The sequence below is a fragment of the Capsicum annuum genome, chromosome 2 (genome assembly GCF_002878395.1).
Source record: "Capsicum annuum cultivar UCD-10X-F1 chromosome 2, UCD10Xv1.1, whole genome shotgun sequence".
Taxonomy (NCBI): Eukaryota; Viridiplantae; Streptophyta; class Magnoliopsida; order Solanales; family Solanaceae; genus Capsicum; species Capsicum annuum.
Genome location: NC_061112.1, coordinates 128,869,758 through 128,885,357, shown reverse-complemented (window position 1 = coordinate 128,885,357; position 15,600 = coordinate 128,869,758). Strand labels below are relative to the sequence as shown.

At 35.9% G+C, this 15,600-nt stretch overlaps 1 protein-coding gene across 3 annotated transcripts in view; it reads left to right on the top strand.

Annotated features, from left to right (window-relative positions):
- The window catches only part of LOC107859370 (nonsense-mediated mRNA decay factor SMG7-like), a 6,622-nt gene extending 509 nt beyond the window's left edge, over positions 1-6,113 (top strand). The window contains exons 1-6 of one of the 3 annotated variants that reach the window (XM_047406922.1): positions 149-228; positions 1,144-1,269; positions 1,361-1,954; positions 2,128-2,250; positions 2,411-2,622; positions 3,851-6,113. In XM_047406922.1, the coding sequence (XP_047262878.1) occupies positions 1,207-1,269; positions 1,361-1,954; positions 2,128-2,250; positions 2,411-2,622; positions 3,851-5,819 (2,961 nt within the window). In that variant the 5' untranslated portion in view covers positions 149-228; positions 1,144-1,206 and the 3' untranslated portion in view covers positions 5,820-6,113. Of the gene's footprint in view, positions 1-148; positions 229-638; positions 745-1,143; positions 1,270-1,360; positions 1,955-2,127; positions 2,251-2,410; positions 2,623-3,850 lie in introns of those variants that run through there. The other 2 variants (XM_047406923.1, XM_016704357.2) reach the window with 2 other exon arrangements.
- Positions 6,114-15,600: the final 9,487 nt, after the last annotated feature.

The window sequence follows — 15,600 nt, the reverse complement described above, 5'->3', positions numbered from 1 at the left end:
TGTTCCATTGTCCCCCGCCTTCCTTTTTCTTTTTTTTTTTTCTCTTCCCATATCCCTTTCCGTTCCCCCCCCCCCCCCCCCCCCCCACCCTCCTTTCTTTTTCTTCTTTGAATATTTTAAAATCATGTTTTACTGTGTGTTATTCTTCTGGAGATAGTATTTATGCATAATTCTGTAGATAAGTGGCATGGATGTTCACGGACATGGGATAATTGAATGCATCATGTTGTAGGTTATTTTCTTTTCTTCTTTTTATTGTAATTTCATCAGTATGGTGGTCAGTGGGGGAGACAGTATTTTTACCCAGGGGTTTTGAAATAGATTCTCAATTATGTTAAGGGGGGTCAATATGCAATAGATACACATAAATATCAGATTTGACCTTACACATACAGTGTGCTTTCCGATGAAGGGGCTGCCACCCTGGCTCAGCTCTTGATGGTGGTGATCATTGATCACTTATCACTGTCAATTATATTTCTGGAAGTTGATTACCAGTTTTCTATTTTTTGTTTTGCTTAAGGTATGGAGTCAAAAAGTCACCTGAAAGTCTTTATCTGTTTTAGGTTTTCGTTGACTTTGTTCTTCAAATTGTTTTTTTTTGGACTTTTATGTGGCACAAGGGAGGACAACTTCCTGAGTTTCATTTTTATTTTTTTAAAATTTCTTTGTACTGAATTTGAGGAGTCATGGCTACTGGCTTTTGGGAATGATTTTGATTGTCAAGTTAAATGGATATGCAAGGTGTATTTTTCTCATAGATATTTCAGTAGAAAAGATATGTTTTTTGGTTTGATGAACTGATGTTGTGCAAGAAATAGCCTTTGTGATAATCCAGCATCCATTATTCAGGGCTATCAAGTTGGATGTTGACCCCCCCTTTTGCTTTCTTTTAAATGGTCATGATATTTATAGGTGATGAATAGTAGTTGAGTTAACTGATCTGTGAATAAACTTTTAAAAATTCCACAAGTTACAAAATGGATGTGATGTTGATGTGGAACTAGTTAAAGGAGAGTTTTAACATCCTAAGATAAAAAGTAACATGTTGAAAGTTGATAGATTTTCTTTCGTACGCAATTTCCTTTTCTCTCTTTCAGTTGCTGGTGCGTTTGTTAAAGAGGTACTTGGTTGCTCATGTAGGTACATTCTTGTTGGTGTCATCAATGAAGTATTGATTGGTACGGAAGTTTGTTCTTAACAGTCATGGACGCTGATTCAGCTGCAACATTTAACGATCAGAAGGAAAAATTGAATACTTTTCTTGAGGTGACTTAATTGAATCTGTTTGGAATGTTTTACTTTGCTTTTGTGCTTCTTGTGATGGAAAATCTGTTAATTTATCTCATCCATGTTGCAGATTGCAAATACAGAAAAGCAACTGTTGACATCAATTTACTCTAAAGGCCTGTTGCACAAAGATGTCCAAGAATTGTACCACAAAGCCCGTGCCAGCTATGAGAATATTATTGTAAATAATTATGAAGCAGTGGGGCTTCAGGAAGTTGAATTCTCTCTGTGGAAACTTCACTATAAGCACATTGATGAGTTCCGTAAAAGGATTCGGCAGGCTACTGCTGAGAAAAAGAAAATTGAAACACAAGAAGGTGATTCAAGTGCTGCCCGAGAGATTGACAATCATATGGAAGGGTTCAAGTCATTTCTATCTGAAGCTACTGAATTCTATCAGGAGTTAACTAAAAAACTCAGAAAAAGTTGTGGGCTCCCCGGGGAATTATTACTCTGTAAGAATGGTAGTCTCTCACTTCCTCTTGCACCCATGAAGCTGCCTCAATGCCAATATGCATGCCACCGTTTTCTAATTTGTCTGGGAGATCTGTCCAGATACGGTGAACTTTGTAAGAAACAGGATGCATGGAACTGGTCATTAGCAGCCACATACTACTTTGAAGCATCTAGGATATGGCCAGACAGTGGAAATCCACATAATCAGGTAGATTCTATGGTTAAATTTGTTGGATAGTGGAGGCCTTGTATTTCTATATGTTTCCTCTTTCTGTCTTTACAACCTTTGAAGATACAAGATTGTTGGTTCTTGTTTCCTGCATCAAGTTGAGACAAATTCTGCTTCGAGGCTCTTATTATGATGCTTAAATTCATTTGCAGCTTGCACTATTGGCAACATACACTGGTGACCCTTTCCTTGCCTTATACCATTGCGTCAGAAGTTTAGCTATTAAGGAACCATTCCCTGATGCCTGGAACAATCTTATGCTACTCTTTGAAGAGGTGATGTCAAAAGATTTTCCTAGCCTCCATTCTCATTTTCTTGAGGAAAGAAAACTTGAAGTATATTATTTCACTTCTTATGCTTTTCCCCCCATCTGCCGTTATCCCTTCGAGTCTACAGGACTAAAACAACTTTTCATTGTTTCTTGTGAATCTGCAGAACAGGTCATCTATTTTGCATTCATATTCCAATGGAGCTCACCTTGATTTGCTAAAACCCTCAGTGTGGTGTTCCATTGATGCTATAAATCGTGCAACCAGCGGCTCCTCAAACAAGAATATGCTAGAACCCACTGAAACTGTTACCTCTGGGAAAACTGATATATGGCTTCCGTTTGTCAGATTGATGAGTTTCTTTCTCGTGTACTCCAGGTACATATGATTTACTCGTTCGAGTTATTCAAATGGAAGATTGAGATAGTCTTCATGTATCATCTATTGTTTTTCACCTAATGCCTTTCCGCCCCATAGTTTCTTTAGTTCTTTATGGAGGAAGTCAACTAGCTCTGCTTGATTTTGTCTGCTTGTTTGGCCTACTTAAAAATGTGTATGTTTTCAACAGTAATTTCCAAGTATAACAATTGCACTGTAGGCATTAAATACCGGAAACCGAGGTTTCTAATTGCTTTTAGATGTTAAGTTTCACTGATATAGTTATTTGCATCGTGTCTAAGAATTATTCCATGTACAAAATTATGAGGTTAGGATAGATGCATTCGGCAAATCCGCTTGCTTATGTTAAATTGAAAAGCACATATAAGGATTACAGTGATGAGCTGTTTTCTGTTTCTATTTGTGTGAAGGAATATTGTTTTGTAACTGGTAACCTCAGCTATTTTTGGCCTGCTGATACCTGGTGCAGATTAAATAGGATCCCTGGTACTCCTTTCGAGTACCTGGGATCAATGCACCAAATGTGATGAAAATCTTCAAACCGGTTTTGACAACAGCGCCATTCACTTTGGTTTTGAATGACGCTACTGAAGGATATGGCGTTACCTTGAAATAATTTTCATCTTTTGTAGCTGCGTGTGCAAATTTCTGCATCTTTTCTTTCTCTTTTTTTTTTTTAGATCTCCCTTTTGTTTCTTTTTGCTATTTTGAGTGGTATTCTGAAACACTTCCCTGCAAAATAAAAGGTGAAAATATTTATTTTGTATTTACCTTCATGTATATCATGTCTGTAATAGTAATTGATGAAGCTGCTCCCCTCGTTAAGGAACTGCTTTCTTTATGTCTGAATCAATGATATCCGGGAAATGGAATGCAGCAGCTCAATTCCCTTGTTTCTAATGAAACATTCCATTGAAACTAATTTATTTATTTTATAGACTCGACTGGTTAAGATCTATGACTTTTGAATTAATTCTCTCAACTAGGCTTGTCCGTTTTGTTTTCTCACGTTTCACTCTTCTTCAGCCTAAGTTTACCTTTTAAGTTTATTTTTCCCTTTCTAGTTACTTTAACTTCGTTCTGGATATAAAGTTAGTGCTTCTAAGACCTTGATAAGCAAACTCTAGTGGCTTCCTTCACATGGTTTTTAATTGTGTCAATAATTTATGTTAGAAACTCTAAAACTACATCTGTTTCTGGAATGCAGCTTGGAGGACTTTCAATCTATTCTTGCATTCACTGTGGTGCAATTGGAAGGTCTGGTGGTGATGGATGATGATGAACTAAGTTCTGCTCTAGAGTCATACCAGTTAATGGATCCATTGAGAAAAGGCCCATATCGTGCTCTTCAACTAGTTTCTGTTTTCATCTTTATCTTCCATAGCCAAACTGAGAGTGGGGTTGGAGTGGATCCAAAGAAAGATAACAAGCAGCAATCTGTATTGACAGAACTGGCAGTAGCTTCTATTTTTATTTGTGCGGGCCGCCTTGTGGAGAAAGCTGCGACAAGAAATAGTACACAAACTTGCCCCCTTTTACCTGCCATCTCTGTGTTTGTTGAGTGGTTAGTGAACATATTTGATAGAGCAGAAGCACATGCAAAAGATGAAAAGGTCCAGAGTGCTATGTCTTACTTTTTTGGTGCTTTAGCTGATCTTCTGAATCGGCTTGATCCTTGTGAGACTCAACTTGCTCCAGAAAATACTGCTCTTTGGGAGGACCATGAACTGAAGGGGTTTGACCCCATTGCCCATGCTCACAAATCTTTGGACTTCACGAGCCATTTGGAATGTGCAGATAATTTCAGTATTGAAAGTGTGTGTCGTTCACGCCGTATGTTTCGTGCAGCAACTAAACTGGCTCACAGACCGAGTTACTTAAGAAAGTGGATCTCTTGTGATAAAGCAGGTAAAAGATTCCACATCACGGAGTCAGAAGTTGCAGATAAGGAAAAGTTGGGAGTAGCTGAATCTGGTTCAAATCTTCAGCTAGAAGAGTCCAATCAGAATAATTGTAGAATGACAAAGGAAAACGGAGAGAGTCAAGATCACCCTTGTCTCAGCAGTCAACCTGTTACCATAGATGAAGAAGAAGTCATTCTTTTCAAGCCCATCACAAGACACAACTCAGAACCAATATATACATCAGGCACCTCGTGTGATCAATTTTCCATCAATGTTATCAGTGGAACTGCGACTTCTGATGAATCTTTGCGCCGTGCCACATCGTTGATTTCTGAGCAAAGCAATCCACAGAATGATATTTTCAGTTTCCGTCCCGAAAGTACAAACTTGAGGTACAGCAAGCCACTCAAGCAGTCTGCAGCTTTCCCTTCCGGACCTCCATCTCTGAATGCTTGGGTCCTTGATAAGGAAAGTCCAAGAAATGAGAGGGGGCTAAGGGATTTAAATAGACAGCAGTTGAGCCCAATTGATGAACTGGCTTCTGAATCTTTATCTGGTCTCTCCTTAAAGGAAACTAGAGATCACAATGTTTATTCCATGCCAGTTTCTGCAGCTATTCTTGATACTTCTCCTCCGTATGTCGCTCCAGTGCCCTCAGCACCATTGTTACCCGAAGATGCTTCTTGGTATAATGGAAACTCATCAGTTTTCCCTAACAAGAGTGCATTTGGGACCAAGGAAGGGGATGGTATTCTTGGCGCATCACCAGTGAGTGGATACTCAAGTCCATCTACAGTTCGTGGACCACTTGATTTTATTGCAGGCACTCCACGCTTTGTTGAGGGATACCCACCATTACTTGGAATGAGTTCGTCTGAATGGCTGTATCACTACAGAAACAGTCAAAACTTCGAGCGAGTCAGCAATCCAGTATGGCCTGTTCATTCAAATGCACCAACCTATGGAAACCTGAACGCGACCAATCTTACCAGGTTTGATGTCTTAGATCAGTGGGGAAATCACTTGGCTTCTAGTCCCATGGTGTACTTGGAGAGCCCGCAGTTGCATCCAAGTCCTCCCCTTGCCTATGGTGCAGAAGAACAAATAATCGATAAACAGTTTCTAGGCTACCAAAGAGCATCCCCGTATGTATGTGGCACTGGAATGGACTTTAGGCAGGAGCAGCCAATGCTTCTTAATTATCTCAAAGAGAGAGAACGGCAAATACCACCGGAGTCTCAATATAAAGGTCCTAATTTTATGGGAAAGTAAGCTCTATCAGGCATTTTTCCAGCTACATTGCCTCACTTCTCAACTTATAAATACATGAATTGTGGCATATCAAACTTTCTAAGTGTGAAAGCTGTACTTATTTACATGTATGAAAGATAGAAATGTATGCAGTTAATTGGTTGTGAACTGAGAAAGTGCTTTCAAGAATAATTGTTGAAGATGAATGCACTTTTTCATTTGTAAAGTTGTTTTTGTTTTTTGAAAGTCATCTGCTTTGCAGTGAATGGTTGTAGAAAAATTGTAGAACATAAGCATACGACTGTTGTTGGATTACACTGTGTGTTGTTTTTGTTCGGTTTTTTTATTTCGGTTTTCAGTTTTGAAATTATACGAACCGAAAATCGAACCGAATTTGTTCGGTTCGGTTTATATAAATTTTGGTTCGGTTTTATTTCTGTTTGATAATTTTGTTTTTTCGGTCTTGTCTTCTTTCAAATAAAAAAGTACACAATGCTACAAAATATACCAAAATTTTTCACTATGATAAAAACTGGAGTAATATATATAGCCTATAGATACTTTTAACACTGGAAAAGAACATAAAGGCAGGACTCTCAAAACTCAAAAGGAATACTTGCTTCTGCAATAATCAAAAGGGATACTCTTAGCCAGTTAGCCTACAACTATGTTTCATTTGACTTGAGATCACTATCTGATTTTCACAAGATCAATATTACAATATACACATAATTATATGCACACTAGCATATTAGAATCTAAACTCTATCAATTTAATTACAATACTATATATAACAACAAAAAAAAGATCTCATCATGATATAGTTTATACATGATATTTGTTTTAAAAAATGAAAGGAGCCCATATATACCAAATCTCTGGATAATTTGAATAAAATATCTAAAATAGTAGTACATTGCTTTGTGTGGAAATTGTCTTGATGCAGGACAAATGACCGACAATTAGATATGAATATATATTATTATATTATATATGTTATATAATTTTAAAAAAAGTATATTAAAAATTTCGGTTAAACCGAAAAATCGAATTATGTGAACCTAAACCCGTAACCCGAACCGAAATATCGAAATTGCAAAAAGAAAAAAAACAAATCCGAACCGATAAATCGAAATGATTCGATTCGGTTTAATTTTTCAGTATTTATGCCCACCCCTAATACTGACAGTGTTATAAAAAATTTAACCAAAATATTTAATATTTAGACAATTTTTAATGCGAAATAAATTTGAACAAAAACAATCCTGGCTTAAATGGGAAAGAACTCCACTATGTATGAAAATCTCATTTGTGAAAGTATTTTTTTTTTTAATAATCGTGGTGTCCGAGTCAGCTTGCTCGCACCTCGATTAAATTTATGGAATACCTACCAACAACAGGAACAGGCAACTCTGTCCACCAAAATTAGAACAGATGGAAAGTAATCACCTAGTGTTTATCTCTGCTAAAAATTGAAATTAAGATCTTATGATGATTATTTCAACTTCATTGAACCACTAGGCCCACACCCTTTGTGCCTCACTTGTCAAAGTTTTGAAACCTCAACACCTTGTGTTGGTGTTTTTCCGCATTTAAATTAGGGTATTTTCGTCTATATTCTATGGGTAATTTTGTTTCATATTTTATTTCCACTTAAGAAGTCTCAGTTAAAATTTTAGATGATGGCTAACAAAAACAATAATATTTCCAGCATAATTTCATAAGTGTATTTAAAAGATAGAGTTTATTCAGATCTTACACCTACCTTCTAGAAATAGAAATTATTTTTGATAGACCCTTGACTTAAAATAGTGACAATAATAATAATTGGGTAACTGGGCTAATTGGTCAGTTTTTCACACACACACAAAAAATGGACGGGTTAATAAATTGTCTTCATAAAGAATGATCTTGATTTTTTGGCTCCACTTAATAAATTTTACCTATAGGTCTGAGTTTTAACTCTTGCCTTAAGGCAGACTTCATGAAATTTCAAGAGAATGATCTTGCACAACTAACCAAAAATTAAGTTTTATAGGCAAAAGTTACAATTTGGGTATGTTGTGCATAGGACAGACGTTCTTATGATGTTCATGATATTTCAATACAATGAACCTTTACAATTAATCAAAAGTTCTTCCTGTTACAAAATATTCGGTAGAAAGACAGAAAAATAACAAAAGAATCGAGCAAGTGTATTTTTATTATACTGTTGCAAGTTCTCTTTATACAAGTGAGTAACAACGGCTAACTTCAGAAAAATAGGAACCAACGTAACTGATAGCTAAACAGTTGCTAAACAGTTAAAGATAAAATATTCTACTCAGTTGCCTACTGCAAATCAAACTCTTAAAACAGAACTACTCCTAAGAAATAGAAATCTACCGCCAACAAATCCTATAAACTAGGATAGCAGATAACAAACTAAGACATATCACGTGTTTCAACATTCCCTCCCTTAAACTGATGTTTTCAGAACATTCAGTTTACCTGAAGTCGCATCCATAAAAGAACAAACTCCAAGTAATTTCCTAAGCTTCACAAATGATGCATGTTTGAGGGATTTAGTGAAAATGTCAGCTATCTGATATTCACTTTTGTAGTAGATAAGATCAATTACTCCATCTTCAGTGAGATCTCTTAAAAAATGAAACCTTACATTAATATGCTTACTTCTTCCGTGAAATACTGTATTTCTAGGCAACTTTATAGCAGAACTATTGTCGCAATAAATTATTGTTGCTTGAAATTCAGTTTAGTAAGAACATTTCTTAGCCAAATGACTTGCGAGCCACATGCAGTAGTAACATCAAATTCAGTTTTAGTTATTGATAAAATGACGATTGGCTTCTTCTTTGATGACCATGAGACTGTACTTGAACTCAGTATAAACACATAGCCTGAAGTACTCTTCCGATCATCCCAGTCTCCAGCATAATCACTATCAGAAAATCATATTAGATCAGTCTTTTCACTTTTTTTATAGAATAATCCAAAGTTTACGGTACTTTTTAAGTATCAAAGGATCCTTTTTACAGCCTAAAGAATTACAATTCTCCATGAATACGCTAATGATACCTACGACATGTGTGCCATCTGGCCTTGTTGTTGTCAAATACATCATACTTCCCATAATTTATTTGAGAAAGGTGCCATCGATCTTTTTTCCTCCAATATCCTTTGTAAGCTTCAAGCCAACTTCTGATGGTGAAGTGACAAGATAGCAATTGCTCATCTGAAACCTATCTAAATTTCTTGCACATACTTATTTTGAGAAAGAAATATTCCATCATCTGATTGTACTATTTCAATGCTAAGAAAGTAATGCGACATTCCAAGATCAGAAATATCAAACTCAAGCATCATAGACCTTTTAAACTTTTCAAACATGACTCTATCATTTGCCGTATAAATCAAATCATCTATATATAAGCATACAATCAACATTGTACCTCCATCTTCACATTTAGTATACAGAGTATGCTCATGTGGATATTTTTGAAAATCCTTCTTTTGAAAGTAAGCATCTATACGACTATACCAAGCTCTAGGTGCTTGGTTTAGTCCGTAAAAAGCCTTCTTTAATCTGCAGACTTTACGCTCTTCATCAATCTTAACATAATCAGGAGGATGTTTAGTAAATACCTGTTCTTGTAAGTCTCCGTGTAGAAAAGCAGACTTCACATCCAATTGACAGATAGGCCATGAATTTTGAGCAGCCAATGCAATCTCCAATCTGATTGTATCAAGTTTGACAACATGAGCAAAAATTTCTCTGTAATTCATTCTGAATTTTTGTTTGTAGCTTTTCGTCACCAACCGCGCCTTATACTTATCAATCTCACTGTTCTCCTTCAGTTTAGTTTTATAAATCCACTTTACTTCATTTATTTTGTGTCCTATTGGTAGATCAACAAGCTCCCATGTATCATTTTTTTTCTGTGGCTGCAATTTCATCATCCATTGCCTTTCACCATTTTTCATCTTTGACAGTACTTTCAAAATTTATTGGATCACAATCTGAAAATAGAGCCAAATGAGTGAGAGAATCGTCAGATTGATCAATTCCTCTTACCTCATAATCTGTCATCAATGCTGACCTTCTTCTAATACGAGGGGTACGTGAATCAGCTATAGCTTCTACCTACTCTCCCATAACTGGTGAAGTTTCAGAACTTTCAGGATTGTTGTATTGAGTAACTGTTGTAACTTGTTGTTGTGGTTGAATTATTTTTCACCATCAAGGCAAACTGAAATTTGTTCTTTCATAAAATTTTTGTTCCACGATCAAAACTGTTTTTCATCAAAGATGACATCCCGACTAATCAATATTTTCTTAGTGTTAGGATTAAAAAGTTTGTAAGCCTTTGATTGATAACTAACACCGAGAAAAATAGATTTCTCTCTCTTGTCGTCTAGCTTTTTTCTCTTTTGATCAGGAATGTGGGCATAAGCAATGCACCCAAATATTCTGAAATGATGTACGACTAGTTGTTTTCCGTTCCATGATTTCTCTGGAGTCATATTTTTAACTGCAAATGTTGGGCATCTATTCAGGATGTGAATACTCCATTTGACTTTTTCAAGCCAAAAACTTCTAGAAACGGCACTGCTTGTCAGAATGCTCCGCACCATATTCATAATAGTGCAACTTTTTCTTTTATAGACTCCACTTTGTTGGGGTGAGTAGGCTGCTGTAAGTTGCCTCTCAATTTCATGAAGCTCACAAAAAATTACAGATTCATGTGAGTTATATTCTCCCCCACGATCTCAATGAAGAACTTTTATTAGACAACTAATCTCTTTTTCAATAAGTACTTTAAAGCTTTTAAAAGCTTTAAATTTTACCTACAAAAAATATACCCAACTTTTTCGAGTAAAATCATCAATGAAGGTAATTATGTAGCTTTTACCTCCATTAGAAAATGGTACTATCGATCCACAAATATCATAATGGACAATTTCAAGTGCCTTCTTTGCTTTCCATGAACTCTTTTGTGAAAAATAATTGCGAGGTGGCTTGCTAACCACATACTCTTCACAAATTTTAGATGGAGATGAAATTTTAGGAAGACCAATCACCATATTCTTCTGTTGCAAGGTTCTAAATCTAGCAAAATTAAGATGTCCAAACCAAAAATGCAATAACGAGGCAACATCTCCTTGTTTTGCTAAGAAGCATGATTGTCTTATAGTATTAAGATAGAGAGAAAATATTCTATTTGCAGTCATTTTAACTTGAGCAATTAAGCCCAAATTGTTATCTTGAACCCAACAAATTCCATTTTTAATGACAATATCACACCCTTTCTCTTGCAACCGACCGAGACTCAAAAAAATTGACGTCAACTCTGAAACATAAAGGACATCAGAGATTATTTGAGTAATTTCCATTTTAGTTTGAATTGTTACTGTTCTTTTGCCATGTCTGCAACTTTTGAATCATTTCTGAACTTCTCAAAATCTCAATATGACTCATCTAATATGGAGAAAGCTGACTTGTTTCCACACATATGATTGTTGTAACCAGTGTCTAAGTATCAGATATTCTGCTGAATTTCCTCTGCCACTTGTTCCTTCTCCTGATAGGCCATTAAAAATAAAATCTCTTCTTCCTTTTCTGCAAAATTAGACTGCCTTCCACCATCTCTATTTAAGTTAGTTCTACATTCTGATTTATAATGACCATACCTGTGGTATTTGTAGCATTCAACCTTTGACTTGTCTACTGACTTCGGCTTATAATGACCTAAATTATTGTTGTTGTCAAGATTTCTTTTTCTTTCTTGAGAATTTGAAGAATTTTCTTCAAATTTCTAGTGTGAGTGACTCCCACCACCAGAATTGTTTCCTCTCCCTCTTCTGCGACCACCATCTTTCGACGAATTGTAGTTGGATGAGAGAAGAGCTTGTTTATCGCTACTTTGTCGATTCATTTTCTGCTCATGAATCAATAACTAACTCTACAATTCATCAATTGAAAGATCATTAGTTTTTTTTATTCCTCAATTGAACAAACCACGTAGTTGAATCTTGATGTCATGGAGTGGAGGATCTTTTCAATAATGGTGACATCTTCCAGTTTTTCACCATGAGTCTGCATCTTATTTGCTATTGCCATAGTCCTTGAGAAGTAATCTGAGATTGATTCACCCATCTTCATCTGTAAAGTTTTAAGATCAGTGTGAAGTGTTTACAATAGTGCTATCATGCCTCAAACCCTATTGGGGCAGACTGGCACCCGTAACCGAGGAGGCCCGGGAGAACCAGCTCATAACCTTATACTTCCCATGCATACCTCTATGACAACCCGAAATTCGGACAGCATCATGTCGCATATAAAAGGAAATAATCACCTGTATAAGCTCGAGCACACATATATATGTATATACAATACTTGGCCATTGGAGCCATCACGTCTACTAACAAAACACCACCTTGACTGTACATTAGGTCTACAAAGCCTCTAAACAATACACAGAGTTTAACTAAGGTCGGGACACACCCCGCCATATAACTAACTTCTATACAATACCAAAAATGACTGGATATGACACGGAAAGCCCCAAAGCAAACTGGAGCTCACCAAAAGCAGTTGGATATCCTGGCTCCTACTTGTGCGGTGTATGAGCTGAGGTACCTGTGCCTGCAGCATGAAATGCAGGTCCCCCGTTGGGGACGTCAGTACGAAATATATACTGAGTATGTAAAGCTGTAGATAATCACATATGATATAGGAGCTCAATAGAAATCAGAAACAAGTGAATAAATCGTAATAGGAGTGGACCACACTTACTAGAACTTGTGACAACCTGTACATTGTATTTATTCAATCACTTTACCTTCGTTCTTATTATCTTTGTAATCATTACTGTACTGTACTGTGACCATTAGGCTGCCTCCAGTACATATCAACTGGGATCGACCCATGATAGGCTTATGCCCCTGGGATACCACCCATAAACATATAAATAGGGATCGACCCATGATAGGCTTATGCCCCTGGGATACCACCCGATAAGAGAGAACTTCCATCACTTAGTTCAATTAATCTTTGAGATTGTTATTTCGGTCGCCACCGCATCTTTGATACTTTGAAACAATGATACATCAATAAGAGACATATAAATAGACCATCAATGCAATAACAATGAAGTAAGAACTCATTGGCACATCAATGAAGTGTTTTGGAGTCATCAATGCCATAACAATGAAGTAGGAACTTATTGGTATATCAATGAAACGTTTTGGAGTCATTAATAGCACATGGATCTTGTTTGAGTAACCGGATACCTTTTAACATTCATTAGTGCAATAAACATGTAAGATTTGGAAGACAAGTAAGTATTGGAATGTCTTGATATCTTGTAGGGTGGAAACAAGTTCATTGGTAACGTAGGACATCATACAAAACCATTATGGATCACATGTTATTGAATAACTTTGGAAACTTTCTTAATAGAACAATTGTTCACTTTTATGCCAAAGATATGGTATAGAGTATGCTTTACATACCTGACTGTCAACCTTCAATACTAGTCCCAAATGGACTTCTCGTCTTTTCGGATTACTTATCTACAATGAACATATATAGCAATCTAGTATTAGCGACCAAACGTCACAATTCAATTATTTGAATTCACCAAACTAGTGGTTAAGTAGTAAGCCTTAATTACACCATAAAGGGTGTCACTTTAACCCTCTTATACTCCAATTACATTCACATGTCATGCATATTCATACAACATCCTCCAATATCAAGTTTGGATTTATTTATCCTTCCAACCAATCCATTAAACCAAATTGAGCCATAGACATAAATAATCATCAATTCAATAGTATATCACCATATCCACCTTCCATAACTCAATTACCATATCCACCATCCACAATTCAATACAACCAAATCATGTAAAATAGTCCATAACCCTATTTCCATCACCTTTCAATAACAACCAATACATATAATCCTCTATCACACATATACATATGGAAGAGAACAAAGGCAAACAATATTCATACCTTAGAATTCACCTTTTGATTATACAATCTTGTTTGCACAAATAATAGGTGCTGTTCGAAGCTCTCGAGATGACAAACGCAGTTATCGGATTACTTTGGAATTTCTACGGTTGAATCAAAAGTAATTTAAAGGTCAAATTTGGCTAGGGTTTGTTCTTTCTCAATGATTGATGATGAAAATGAGTTTTTGAACTCATATACATGTATATTTACACATATTCCCGTCCATAATATAATAGGAAAGGACCAAAATGCCTTTAAAATTTAAATAATTCCTTTGGTGGACTGTTTTGATAAGTTAAAGTAGATCGATCATAACTCTTTGCTCTAATATCGGATTTGGGTGAAATTGGTATCATTGGAAAGATAATTCAAAGGGCTTTCATTTCATATAAAGTAGGCCATCCAGTTCGTCCTGTACAAGGAGTTATGGTCGTTTGAAGTTGACCCTAAAAAATTGACTGGCCTCAGTAGTTTGTGTGCAGGAAATTTTCCTGCACATTTACTATTTCCAAATATTCTAGTCACCGTTTTATAGTTTTGAATGTGTTCGATTATATCCGAAACCTATCTGTTTTTGGAAATCTTTATATCGTTGGAAAGCTTATTCAATAACCTTCGCAAGGAACCATCGACGGGCAAATTCCGGTATGAATAAAATAAAAAAAATTAATTCCATATAAATAAGACCAATACACGTGCTTGAATATGCCAATACACGTACTTGAATACGGGGTGTTACAAGTGCCGTTTTGCCTTCGATGTTTCCTGATATTTTCTCTTCATGGAATCCCATATTTGTTTAGAAGTATTCTTGCAAAGAATTGTTTCAAGTATTGAGCGATCAATCGCTTGAAAAATATAATTCTTTGCCTTGAGATCTTTCAACCTTAGATTGTCCAACTTTGCTTTTTGTGCTACTGACAAAGCAGTACCAGCCGTTGGCTCTTGCACACCACTACTAACAACTGACCAAAACTCCTTGGACCTAAGGAAATTCTCCATCAACATGCTCCAATGGTCGTAATGACCATCGAAGCAGTGAATAGCAGGCTGAACAAAGTTTTCAGAGGCCATCATTTTGCTGCTGCAATAGTACTGCTAAAAGAACTCTCAATAAGCAGTACCCAACACTCACACTCGATCAGAGAAACTCTCTTTCTGGCTCTGATACCAAATGTTATAAAATATTCAGTAGAAAGACATAAATAACAAAAATATCGAGCAAGTGTATTTTTATTATACTGTTGCAAGTTCTCTTTATATAAGTGAGTAACAACGGCTAACTTCAGAAAAGTAAGAATCAACGTAATCGATAACTAAACAATTGCTAAACAGTTAAAGATAAAATATCCTACTCAGTTGCCTACTGCAAATCAAACTCTTGAAACAAAACTACTCCTAAGAAATAGAAATCTACTACCAACAGGTCCTATATATAAACTAGGATAGCAGATAACAAACTAAGACATATCACGTGTTTAGACATTTCCCATACAATAAAATAAACGTTCAAACTTATTTAGCGGATAGAAATTCAACACACACTTTGAAGAACAAGAATTCAAGACCGGACATTTGAGAACAAAAATTCAAGACCCATCGCTTTGGGCCTACTAAGTGTAATTTCCTAAAAATACAAAGAAAAATAATAGAAACATGCATCTTAATTTACCATATTATCCAAATCTCCACCCTTACAAAGTGAATACAAAAATCTCAACTAATTATGTATCTTTGTTGGATATATTGTAAGCTAATTATGTATCTCGACAGATC